Source organism: Ixodes scapularis, unplaced genomic scaffold (genome assembly GCF_016920785.2).
Source record: "Ixodes scapularis isolate PalLabHiFi unplaced genomic scaffold, ASM1692078v2 PGA_scaffold4__175_contigs__length_147842914, whole genome shotgun sequence".
In the NCBI taxonomy this organism is placed as follows: domain Eukaryota; kingdom Metazoa; phylum Arthropoda; class Arachnida; order Ixodida; family Ixodidae; genus Ixodes; species Ixodes scapularis.
The window spans coordinates 145,462,885-145,475,343 of NW_024609879.1; the positions used below are offsets into that span (position 1 = coordinate 145,462,885).

The 12,459-nt window shown below is 42.2% G+C and overlaps 1 protein-coding gene across 1 annotated transcript in view; it reads right to left on the reverse strand.

Annotated features, from left to right (window-relative positions):
• The window catches only part of LOC8040499 (large neutral amino acids transporter small subunit 2), a 110,757-nt gene that overhangs the window by 16,443 nt on the left and 81,855 nt on the right, over window positions 1-12,459 (reverse strand). Inside the window, exons 3-7 of the mRNA XM_029979593.4 lie at window positions 9,920-10,045; window positions 7,280-7,373; window positions 5,407-5,451; window positions 4,526-4,649; window positions 1,904-2,007 (exon numbers count right to left, since the gene is read on the reverse strand). Of these exons, the coding sequence (XP_029835453.2) occupies window positions 1,904-2,007; window positions 4,526-4,649; window positions 5,407-5,451; window positions 7,280-7,373; window positions 9,920-10,045 (493 nt within the window). The remainder of the gene's footprint in view (window positions 1-1,903; window positions 2,008-4,525; window positions 4,650-5,406; window positions 5,452-7,279; window positions 7,374-9,919; window positions 10,046-12,459) is intronic.

Consider the following 12,459-nt stretch of genomic DNA (forward strand, 5'->3'; position numbering starts at 1 on the left):
CACCAACTCAACACTCTGACGTCACGGCGCTGCGGTGGCGCTGCTGCCGGCATGCGCACACGCTTCACGGGTATCGGGTTTCTGCGCAACACGATCTGATGCAGCCAATAAGGTGGCTCCAAAAGTGCACAGTGTCATGGCGCTCGTTGCTGCTGTTTTTGTGCGTCTGCTATCATCGGTTGAACCAATCACGCGCAGTGAATGCGATGCAATTCTAGAATTTTTGACTATGTAAGATTGCTTTAGCCGGTGATAGAAAACGCACAAAAACGGAGTATATAATAACCCCTGTGTCGGCCACTTTGCAAAAACAAAAAACAAGAAGCCTGACGTACGAAAGGAACTCGGCGAATTTGTTACCGCTAAGAAAACTGGAAATGAACGGAATTTGTTTGTGTTCCCGTTTGTTTCCGTGCGTAGTTTGCGAGTTGAAACCGCAGGGTTACGACGGGCTGATAGTGCTTAAGTACGTGTCGCTATTTACGCCGTACAATAATTACGCCCAAATGTTTTTATTATTATTTAATTTCATACGAGATAATCGCATCCTTTCGGCTATTCTCTGCGCGTCACACGTCAGACGCGTGCCCTGTCACGCTGATAATCTCAGTCGCTAAATTCGAACAGGGCTTCGCTTCTCCAATGAGCAGATAAATCTAAAACATTACTTATTTCCATTAAAAAAAAAGCCCTTTTATGTCAAACAGCTTTATCTAGGATTTTAGGAGATATATCAAGCACATTCTTGGTCCCTTTCCTAGGGGATGGAATATGTACGGAAAGTATAGTGATGCAAAACTATCGATAAATTGATTATCGACACTATCGAAAGTTTTTCCAAAACTATCTATAGTTCCGCATAAGTATCGATAGTCGACCATCGATAGTTCTATCGATAGTTTTTCGACAGTAGACTATCGATAGTACTATTGATAGTTTTTCGATAGTCGACTATCGATAGTACTATCGATAATTTTTCTTACTATCGATAGTCAAATATCTGGCGACTATCGATATTATCGATACTAATATTGATAGTTTTGCACCACTATGGTAAGTGCTTGGGCTAGTTGGTGTCCTATTTGAAAAAACTAAAGCGAGGAAAAGAAAAAAGGGATCGACGCAAACTACTAGTTTCGCGAACCTATGGACAGTAGTGCTATCGACAGGTTTACGGTAGTCGACTATCGATAGTTTTTTCATAGCCGATTAACGATAATTTTCCGATAGTCGACTATCTATAGTACTATCGATAGTTTTGCACCACTAACGGAAAGTCAAGCTTGCATCCAGTGCACGTAATGCGGTACAATACGTTGTCTTTGTTTTGTTTTCGCTTCTTTTTTTATAGGTTTACCAGAGCAAGCTACAAATCAATGCAGTGAAAGGCAAAGTGGAATAGGCGCGTATATTATATATAATCATTGTACGCATAATGTATTATGAGTGTTGTTCCAGTAGCATACGCATTATGTCAATATACAGGATGTGCCAAAAAACTTGTTTGTTTTTTTGCCACAAAAGGAAATCACGCATCGCAGAACGCTCATTCTACGCCTAAAGGTAGCGCTATCGGTCACAACCAGATGCCAACGCTTCACAGTCATTTCATTCAAAAGTGATGAGCGAATTTCTGACCGTTGCAAATGGGAAAATGGCGGCCGACAGAGCCCTCTAATCCATGAAGCTCTATGGCGAAAGTGACCGAGAAACGGGCGAAAATGAGCCTCATATTTCCACTGAAATTATCGGAAGATTAGTTATAACTATAGTTACCAGCTTTAGAAACGCATGATACGTCTGATGATGCCCATGCTTCTCGAATTGTGAAAGGTTTTTCGACGGTCTTATCGACATAATGGCGTACAGCGCTGATCTATTGTGGAAAAACGCTAGTACAGACCTGGACGAAGTGAACAGGATGCCGTTGACACCTCCGAAAGTGGAAAGGGCGACGAACACGGGCACGATCCAGGCCATAGACCCGTACAGTTTCTCGGCAAACGTCTGAAAATCGTAGAATCGAATCAAATCGGTACCGTAACAACGTGCACGATCGTCTTCCTCCTCCCCTCCCCTCCCCTCCCCCCCCCCCCTCCAAACGATGTTAGAACTGCAGTATCTTTCCGGACCATAGACCACGGATTACATCTGTCTAAAAGTTTAGATTCTACGCGGTGCGACAATCTAAAGGTGAAAACCATACAATGATTTTTTTTTTTTTTTTCAAGATTGTTTACTAGTACGAGACCTGACAAACTTCATGAATGGCAGCGTATGTTAGAGATGTTTTCTGTGCACTGCAGGCTTCCTTGAGAGCTGATAAAGTATAGGCTTTCGTCAAGGTGTGTGCTCCATGAGAAAAGTGTTTACGTGCTGTCTAAGTACCAGGTGGGGACTATCAGAGGAAAGACCTATTTTTCAGCCAGTATTTGGTCCAGCGGATACGAGGCGCGGACTATGGCCCGGATGATACCGTATACTCCGTTTCACTTTAAGTCCAACTGCAGTGGACGCTACAATCTCACGATTAGGGTGTGTATTTCTTACACCCCTTGTCCCCTGTATAACACCCCAAAACGACATTTCGACGTTCAGTCCACTGAGGTCGAACGGACGACGCCAACTTTTACCAGCGGCTTGATAGCTGTGTGATATGACTTCCTAAATAGATTATGTACTTAATTAAAACTACAAAAAGCTAGGTTTTTGCAGCAGGGCCAACAAAACCTTGTGTATTTTCCAGCAGTCTTTAATGCGTACATAAGCGATTTTAATATTTATCGATTTATTTGTTTATTTGCATAATTACATCGCCTAAAAAGGCTATATAAAAGACAGTATTCATAAAAAATAATAACATGACAATATAAAAACAGAAAACACGACAATTCTAAACTCAGAAACACTAGAAATATAAGAAATTTCAAGAAAAAACTAAATTTTGTCCCAAAAAAAAACAGCTCCGGCATCGTAATATTTTTAACATCATTAGGTAATTTATTCCACACTTGAATAAACCGGGAGAAAAGAGAATATTTAAAATCATTTATATGGAGAAATCTTCGTTGAATTATTTGTTCTCTGTGAGACACGTGAGTAGACTCTAGAAGATACATTGATCTAGAATCTAGATACAAGTATTGTCATTAAAAAAAGTTATACTTAAAAGTTTCAGGCGGAATCACTGACTATCGAGCCGCTCGCGATAAAACTCGATTAGTTCGACGTCAATAAACAAAACGTCAAATTGTAGGTTTGTTTGTTATTGTTGTTTTTTTTTTTGTTTTTTTTTAGGCTGTTACATACGAGGTGAGCGGTGTAAGTTCTACCCCCCCCCCTTTTTTTTTCTGAGAGTGTACCATCCAATGGAGCCAATCAAGCAGGTACTTTTGTTTGCTTTTTGGTGTTATATAGGAAGCCAGTACTACACCCTCTATTTCTGACGGTGTACGAGCCAATGGGTGTAAATACTACACCCCAATGGAGCCAATCAAACAGAGTCAAAAGTGCACCGTCACGGCGCTCATCGGCCTTGTGCGTTTCCAATCAACGGCCTGAACGAATCACGTACACTAATTGCACCGCAACCTGCGCTTTTTTTTTTTTTTTTTTTATGCGTGATTGGTTTTAGGGAGTGATCGAAAACACAGAAAGACAACGAGCGTCGCGACGAGTAGTTTTGGTCATTTGGTTTTAACAGTTAGTGAGGTCGGCTTCGATCGGACTTAAAAGTGAAGCACGGATAGACCTTTGAAAAGATCGCCTTCTGAGCACTGCCATCTTTTGTCTGCTGGGCTGTGAAACGCCTTTTGAGCGTGCGTCGTTGCTCTGCCGTGCGGTGTACCAGATGCTGCGCATGCGTCCACAGCTCAGTGACTCAGCATTTTTGACCAGGAAGAAAAGCGATGCAAAGGTCTATAAAACGTGTCCATTCCATAACCGTAAGAGCGCAGGAATTTTGAGATTTTTTTTTTTTCTAATCAATGAAACCGAGTACAGGCAACGTGTTCGACAACACTTATTTCACACTCCGCTTCTGTAAAGGTCATGTTGTAGGCCTACTAAAAATTACCAACTAATTATAAATATTACTACATCGGACCACAATCTTAAACCATTTGCCCTATATATATATATATATATATATATATATATATATATATATATATATATATATATATATATATATATATATATATAATGACAGAGTCTGTGAGAAACTTGTCAAGACGACACCTCATAAATATCGAAGATGCTCAAGTACAATCGGGAACATGGCCTGTAGCAAATTTACATGCTGTATATGTTCCGCATCAGAATAATAATTTATATGCTCGTGTCGATGAACTGCCCCTTTTAAGCGCAATTCGCATGATGTAAAGACCGGTAGAACAAATGTTCAGGGGATTAGAAAATTACAAGATACAAAAAATTAGCGAGAGCCACGTTGAAGTAGTCTAAAAAGTAAAACTCACGCAGAACTAATATATATATATATGATAATTTAATCGAAGGGTCATACCACAGCGACGGCTTCGGCGCCAAGGACTTCTTGCACCGAGAGTGTAGTGTGGAAGGCGACTATGCTCAGGGTGTAGACCACCATAACCAGAATGCAGGAGATGAAGATGGCGAGAGGGAGGTTTCTGGAAAATCAGTTTGCAACGCCCTTCAGACTATTACTTTCTCACGACACCCCCCCCCCCCCCCTCCCCCTTTCTTAAAGAAGACAAAAAAGAACCCTATCCAAACTTTGAGCATGGCAAAAATCACACTGTAACCAACAAAACCCCGGAGACAGTGAACCCAACAACGGCAAATGTGCACACACGCACGCACGCACGCACAAAGCAAGCTAAAAAGAAATTTCGGACGTTCTTTTGAGTGTATTGAACACATCACAAATCCTTAGTCTGCGCTAGCAGAAAGGACCCCAAAAGGAACCTCTTAAAAGTATCGAAGAGGAAGTTTCACTAGGAAAAGCTGTCTATTAGTGAATGCTGAGAAGACAATTTGACGGATCCAGAGGATTCCCTTCCAAGTCTGTGCTTGTGTCGCTCGTGTCTCGGGGTCGCCTTAATTATTATCAACCCTTCACCACTTCGTTCCCGCTCTCAAGTTTTTTATTTGTTTGTTTTTTCAAACGTTCTCAGGTTTTTGCTTATTTAATTACTTGTAAGAAAATTTTTTTAACTATTTTTTTTTAATTGGGATAAAATCATTATCCAATTTGTAGTGATATATGGAAGCTACCGCACATCTCTTGTCACTGTGGTTGTATTGCTGGGTAAAAAGATAAAGAGTTTGAACATTCGAGGTGAGTTGCGTCCCAGAGATTGACATTTATTCCTCCATCTGGGAACAATTTAACGCAAAAAAATGTACGGAAAATATTAGAGTTACCTGTGAGGGTCTTTCAATTCTTCGATGACGAAGTTCAAGTAGTTCCTAAAAGAAAACGAGACTCGTGACATGTCTATATTTTGTCGCAAAAACGCCATTTAAGCGCAACATAATGTTGAAAACTGAAATACAATGGCCCAATTTTTACTTATCATTATACTCGAAACCAAAATATGGCGGGAAAATCTCAGCAACTACATTTTGCATTCGTAGGTTTCAGAAGATCGATTTTCATTCTTAATCATTATATTTCAACTCTAAGTACCATAATTCACACTTAAGTATCCGCGAATATTTCAAAGTTATTCATACAGACTTCGTATATTAGATGAACTTATTTCACGTCAAAACATTTCAAACCCCCAATCTACGCCCCTTAAAAGGCTGCCCCAAATTTCCGGCCTTGTTTCATGCTATGACGCAAACAAAAGGGAAACAAGCATATTTGCTGCTAACCCCGCACTTAAACTAATGAAGCTTACTAACTTCGTGTCGAAAACTGAAATAACGCGCGTTTCAGTCATTTCGATTCACCCTAATTCAACACTACAATAAATAGATGCGTCCGAATAACTTTCAAAGGGTCCTTAAATCGAATATATTGTAAATTAAACTGGCCGAATGTATTTCAAACAAACAAAAAGAATGCGTCTACATTGCAAGAGGAAAAGCTCGTCTACTGATTCCGACATTTCAAAAACCAAGAAGAAAGAACTGGCAAGCTCCATAATTTCCTTGTTGCGGTGATTTCAAGCGCTTTCATGCGAATTCATTTCACAAGTGGAAGCGGCAGTTACAACTAAAAAGGCTCGCCTCGTTCCATTCTTCCACAAACCGAAAAAACAAAAAAATTAACCGGAAAACAAAAGTATATTTTTAGAGCTTAAACTCATTTAAGTTTAAGCTTTAAAAAATACACCACGGTCCTTGATTACATGGTTCGTGCGTTGCTCCGGTATAACTTCCCCTTCCTTTAAGCATTTCTGGAAAAGTAATTTCATTCCTACAAATTTAATCGAGGTATCTCAACAATAAACCCGAGACCAGGGAAAATATTTTTTTAAAAAAGGGACAGCGATACACAGCAATTAAAATCTTGGGTGTGATTTTACTTTTCTTTTTTACTTTTTTTTTAATTTGTTTTATCTCGGGTTTAGTACGGAGCGCGCTCACCGTCTTCCCGGTGTTTTACACCTGAATTTGTATAGGGCTAGAGTTACATTCAAACAAAATATGTCCCAGAAAATCGTATCGGAAGTTGGCAGGGGAAGTGGGTAACGGAAGTGAGCAACGAAAGTGTGTAACGCAAAAACGTGGCGTGCAACTTCCCCGCTACATTTCGCGGGCAAATTGAACCCCCATTTGCTTACGCACTAATCCAAGTTTCTTCCTAAATTAAGCGGAGATTCATTGAACGGGTGTATATTTCTATACCAATAGACCCTTTCCAAAACCCCCATTCAGCAACATTTGCGGTCGCCATTTCTTGGGCACGAATTGCGGGCACGACGTGTGATTGGTTCCGACTCGTCGCCGAATGCTGACGCAGCCCTCGTGTCCAATACATGCTCAGAGTACGTGGTGAAACAACGGCGGCTCGGATAGTTGTTGCAGGAGCTACTAGATGACACGTCACTTACGAAAAGGGTATATTCAAAATATAACCAAAGCTCGAAACAGGCTGGGCATCTTATATCTCCCAACTTTTTTGTTTTGTTTTTTCTGTCGTTATTAAGACACATTTGTTATCGGCTGACCTTCCAAACTTGACCGATAGTCCGAGCAGGCTCCCGCAACCCTTCCAGACGATTACAGCGGAGAGTGGCAGCCACACTCAGATAAGCGAACCCTGGCGGCGTCTGAGAGAACTCACCATCCGTTGTAAGCAAATAATCCGGAGTAGAACGACAGCGCTATCTTGGTGACGTCCGTCTCGGTGTTTTCGAAGTTGAAGTGTTCCGTGTGGCCTGGGAGGAAAATATGGAATGTCGCAAAATAAGACGCGCATCTCTCGAAGACGTACCGAACTAAAAGAAAGAGATTTTTAAGTCACTGTATAGGGCCTTGGCCACGGAATAACTAATTATCCGAATCCACGACCTCTAGAAAACAAACACTCACGCACACAACGCGTCGCCCAAAAGAATCTTCAAAAAGGGTTGGAATTCCACGGCTAACAGCGGCGTATAGACACCAGGCCTCGCAATGACTGAAACCGATATATATATATATATTTATTTATTTTTTCGTCGCCAGTGTGAATTTTCGGTTTTAATTTGAGATTTCCGGAATTTGCGTTCCAAAACTAAGCGAAGAGCGTTTGAGATCTTATTTCGATGAAGAAGATCTGATTGAACATTTATATATACTACTAACAAATTAGCCTCTTGATTCTAACCTAATTTTAAAACTCGGTGTAAGGGGACCTGCAGGTAAAAAAAAAGCAATAGTTTGCACCAAAGAAAAAGTGATTTGGGGTTTTAGTGTAACTTCTGGTCCTTGGGTCTGCATATTTTACGTATAAACAAATAAGGAGCGAACATGGTCGCTAAATTAGACAAATACGAATTCCAGGATCTCCCGGCAACTCAAAAAGGCATAAATATGAGCCATGTTAGGGTGCACAGTTCTTTCAAACTGTGAAGTCGCCTGCCACCACAATTATTTTGAGAAGTAGGCCTAGCCATCTCCACTTCACTGCAATCCTTTGTACCTTCAATTCCTCAAATAAAAAAAAAATTTAAAGCCTTTTCCGCCACGAAGGTGTGCCGCTTACACATCTACGGTAATATACGATCGTCTTTTTTTTTTTCTTGAAATTTTCAAATCTCTTCACAGATTGTGCACAATCATTTCTATTTTGAACATTGCCCCATGACAAAAACAACAAAAAAGTTTGCATGCGCGAAGCTTGAGGATATGTAGAATGCAATTAACTAGGTTTAATCAGAAGGTATATTTTTATATATTCCTGAAAAATTTTAAAAAGGAACTTTTTCAGTCCCTGTGAAAAAGGCGTTTTTGCGATTTTCATGTATTTTAACTAAAAGAGTACTCACAAGCATTATCTTTGTTGACGATTGCACTCAGTGCTTTAAAAGAAGTCAATTTGCCTATTTTATTAGACTTTTTAAATGTGTTCCCATGACCCATGTGCACGCAAGAAAATGTTGTTGCTTTGTTTTTTGTCGTTTGCATATGCATTGCATCGAGAGCATAAAAAACAAACTGTATCAAAACTAAGACCAGATTTACGTACAAGAGATCAAGCACTATAAACTGTGAAAATTTCATTCAGTTATCGCAAATAAAAAAAAAGATTACCCCTGGCGCATCTGAGGATCCACCCGTCATCTGAAGATCCATAAGCCTGCATTGTATTTCTTACTCAACGAGGCGATTATTGCGATTAAGTCAAGTGTAACCTTGGATTAGGTTACGGATTGCTTGAGCACGAGCAAAAGGGGGTGGGTGCGCTGGCAATCTATATCTGCTAACCTCTCACCTACTCGCTGACCCGTTGTAAGCGTATGTCTCAAGCTAAAAACAACTGACTGTACAAACATACAACGAGGAAGCTAGCCTCTTTCGTAATATAGGAGCCACCTGCGACTTTGCTGTAGAAATAAGGCGTGCCACCAGGCGGACCAAAAACAGTCTAATTAACTGCCAGGAAATCCCAGGTAATTTTCAGGCACCTAGTGCCGGCGAGTAAACAAGGCACTCCCTTCTGATAGAAGGAGCGTGACCTTGGCGGGGTTTTTTTGTTTTTGTTTTTGTTTTTCGCAGACTATCTAAATAACGACGGTGCGAAACGATGACAGGAGAAGCAAGCAGCAACCGACGCAAAGCCGGACGCCACCAGGTAATTAAACACCCACCTAACGGTCCCCCAAAAATATATTAAAGACACCTACACGGAGGCGTCTAGACAGACAACCCTAACAACCCTTCCGATGTTCGTCAAAGCACCTAGCCTACCCTGCTGCCGAGGTGTTTGACTAACAAAGTTTAGCATCTGAGTTTTGACCAAGCAAAAGGGACTGAACGACGGCGCTTTGAGTTCAGATAAATTTCACCTTTCGTTAAAACAAAAATAGAAAGAATGTGTGCTTTACGTGTTAAGCCAATAAAGGGGGCCCGATGCTCCAAAGCGGAGGCTAAGGACTAGTTTCAACCTAAAGATATTTTTAGGAGCATTCACTGAGCGATCGCCATAGTCCCGTGTAAAGGTTTCGAAAACGCAGAGAAAGCGAGCAGTTATCGTACGCATTGAAAACCGTCACCGCTTCTGTTCTCGGCAGGCGATAAGTTGGTATCTCCACTCTTGTAACCACAGTAATGGCTTACAATTAACGTAGTCACGGACATTATGCGAACGGCACCGCCTCCTATAGTTATGCATTGTCGTTTTCATCCTCTCCGTGACTCTAGTCGGAACTTTGTCCCCCGGAGCTTCCGTGGCGTCCGAATTGCAAGGCCGACTCGGCGACAACCAGGAGGTGCCTCTTACCGTAGCAGAGTTGCACGACACCGGTGATGATGATAGTTGCCAGTGCGATCAGCTTCCCGTAAGTGAAGAAGTCCTGAACACGCGTGGACCACTTGACGTCCCAGCAGTTCACGAAGGTCAGCAGCGCTGCGAAGAGACCAAACGGACGCGGTCAGGATCATGGGGACTTCCGTCATTCGCGTTCGCCTTATCGGAACCAAAGCAAATGTCGTCCCTCTACGTGTTTTTATCACTATGAAAGGAAGCTAGAACCGAAAAATGAACGCCAACTAGGTTACCAGAGATAAACATACGCCGCCTCAAGACACACCATGAAAGGCGGTGCATATGTATTAACGAAACAAAGTGGTCTCCCAAACAGGTTCGAATAGGGATCTCCTGGACAGCTGAGAGGCGCAAAGAACATTTTGTCACAAGACAGATTTTTTTTTTTTTTTCAAGGACCCGAAAATGTAACGCTACGCCCTGCATTTCTTAGGTTCGCGGTGACTATGCGAGCTTCAGCTACGTGTTCGCAATATGCCTAGACTTCAGTGCTGTAAGCAAGGCTCATTGCGAGACGTGATTGTCCCCCTTAACCTAATTATCGACTATTTCGTGTCCTTTACACTCTTTATTATGAAAACACTCGTTCGATTTGTTCTATGTTGCTTACATTTTCAGCGCAAAACCTGACCTCCTCATTTGTGCAATAACAAGAAAGGGTGGTTTTCAACCAGAACCTTGATGACTGCGACCAAGCTGAGACTTTTTTAAACTCAGCAATCTAATAACAAAAACTCTAACCGTCACCTACACAACAGCCCCCAAATTTCCCTATCTTTTTTGTTTGCTTTTGGAGCAAGTATATCCATGACCTCAAACCTTCGCGCGTGTTTTGAACGGCGCTAACCACGGCCAATAATCCGGTTTGCTCACGGTGTCTGACGACGTCATCAGCGGGGGACCATGTCTAAAGAAGCAGGAAAGCGAGGCCCCAGCGAGAAGCGTTTTCGAATGCGATGATGGCAAGACGTTGAAGCCCACGGAATTAGAAGTAAGCAGCGTTCACGGAGGTAGTAGACTCAAGCCTTCGCCACTTCCGTGTCTTTAAGCTTTGAATGGCAGCATGAAGGGTATACAAGAAATAAAACATGGCGCCCGACCTCAGACTTTATTTAATCTTCTCTTCCCGAAATTGCTTCCAGCACATCTCGTTGCACGATGACTCGCTTAAAAAAAACACTCAAGTACACTATGAGCTTGCAGTCGACGATGAGAATATGTAATGATGGTATCTCATCGGGAACTTAAGATATTCGTTAGTGCAGATTCGATTACAACAGGTTCTACATAAACTAAACGTAACCGGTTTCTGCTGTTTATTTTCTTCTAAGTTCAGTATTGAAAAAATGTAGCTAACTTCAGTTACACTATATTCGGAATTTGTTGGCTTCTATTTTGCATCGGTGTGACTACAGAACATATTGTTAAGTTCAAGGCACTCCTAAAACATCTCGCGTTCTGAAATCCTTGTTAATCGCGTCTCTTTCGACCTCTGCTCTTTTTTTTTTTATTTCATTTTCCGCTTTGTACACGGATCTTCCTTTTTAAGGTCACTATCATAACATTACCCCCTCGCGACACATGGATCTCGGCCCGGGGTTCTGCAGAAATATTCAGAGAGTGATATGGGGCTAGAGCGCTAGACGATCAAAATGCATCACTTGGAAGTTTACGACTCCGCACATGCCGAATCTGGTAAACGACGTCGTTCAGTCGCTTGACGATTTCGAAGGGGCCGTCCCAGTCGGGTTGAAGCTTTGGGTTACGACCTTTGGAGCGACGTGGCTCCTCTACTCTTTTTAGAGCGCAGCTCTTAGGGGCCCGTTTCCAGCCTGAGCGGCGTCGGCGTCGGCGTAACCGGGGGGGGGGGGAGGTCACGTGACCCTTCCCCCCCCCAGATCACGTGCCCCCCCCCCCCCGAGGTCACGTGATCCCCCGAGGTCACGTGACCCCCCTGAGGTCACGTGACCCCCTCTCCCCCGAGATCACGACCCCCCCGGGGTCATGTGACCACCCGCAGATGACGTGACCCCCCCTCAGTACCCTTCCCTACTCCTCTCAATTCGGCGTTACACGGATTTGTAAACGGCTTTCATTTTTTTGTTTAGTCTATTTTCCGCTTTGTACACCGATCTTCTTCTTCATTAAATTCACTCTCATAACTATACACAATCAGTGAAGACGTTCTGTGCAAAAAAGTGAGCATCTAAAAACATGGTCTTGTTCTTTCGATTGCTTCCATTGTTCTCGACGCTTCACTGATCTGCACAGGTAGAATTCACTAAAATAGGGATCGTCGTGACCCAACCTAGATTCCCACAAAAAGCGGGGAAGCTAAACGTGTGAGGAAATAAAAGGTCCATTCCAATGTATAGTTTAATTTTGTTACAACGTCACTGTGGTGGCTCCTTTTCTAGCTTCAAGTTTTCCGGCAAGCAAATATAGAAAACATGGCTTCGCGCTCTGATGATCATAAAGGCCACGCTTGTTCAGTA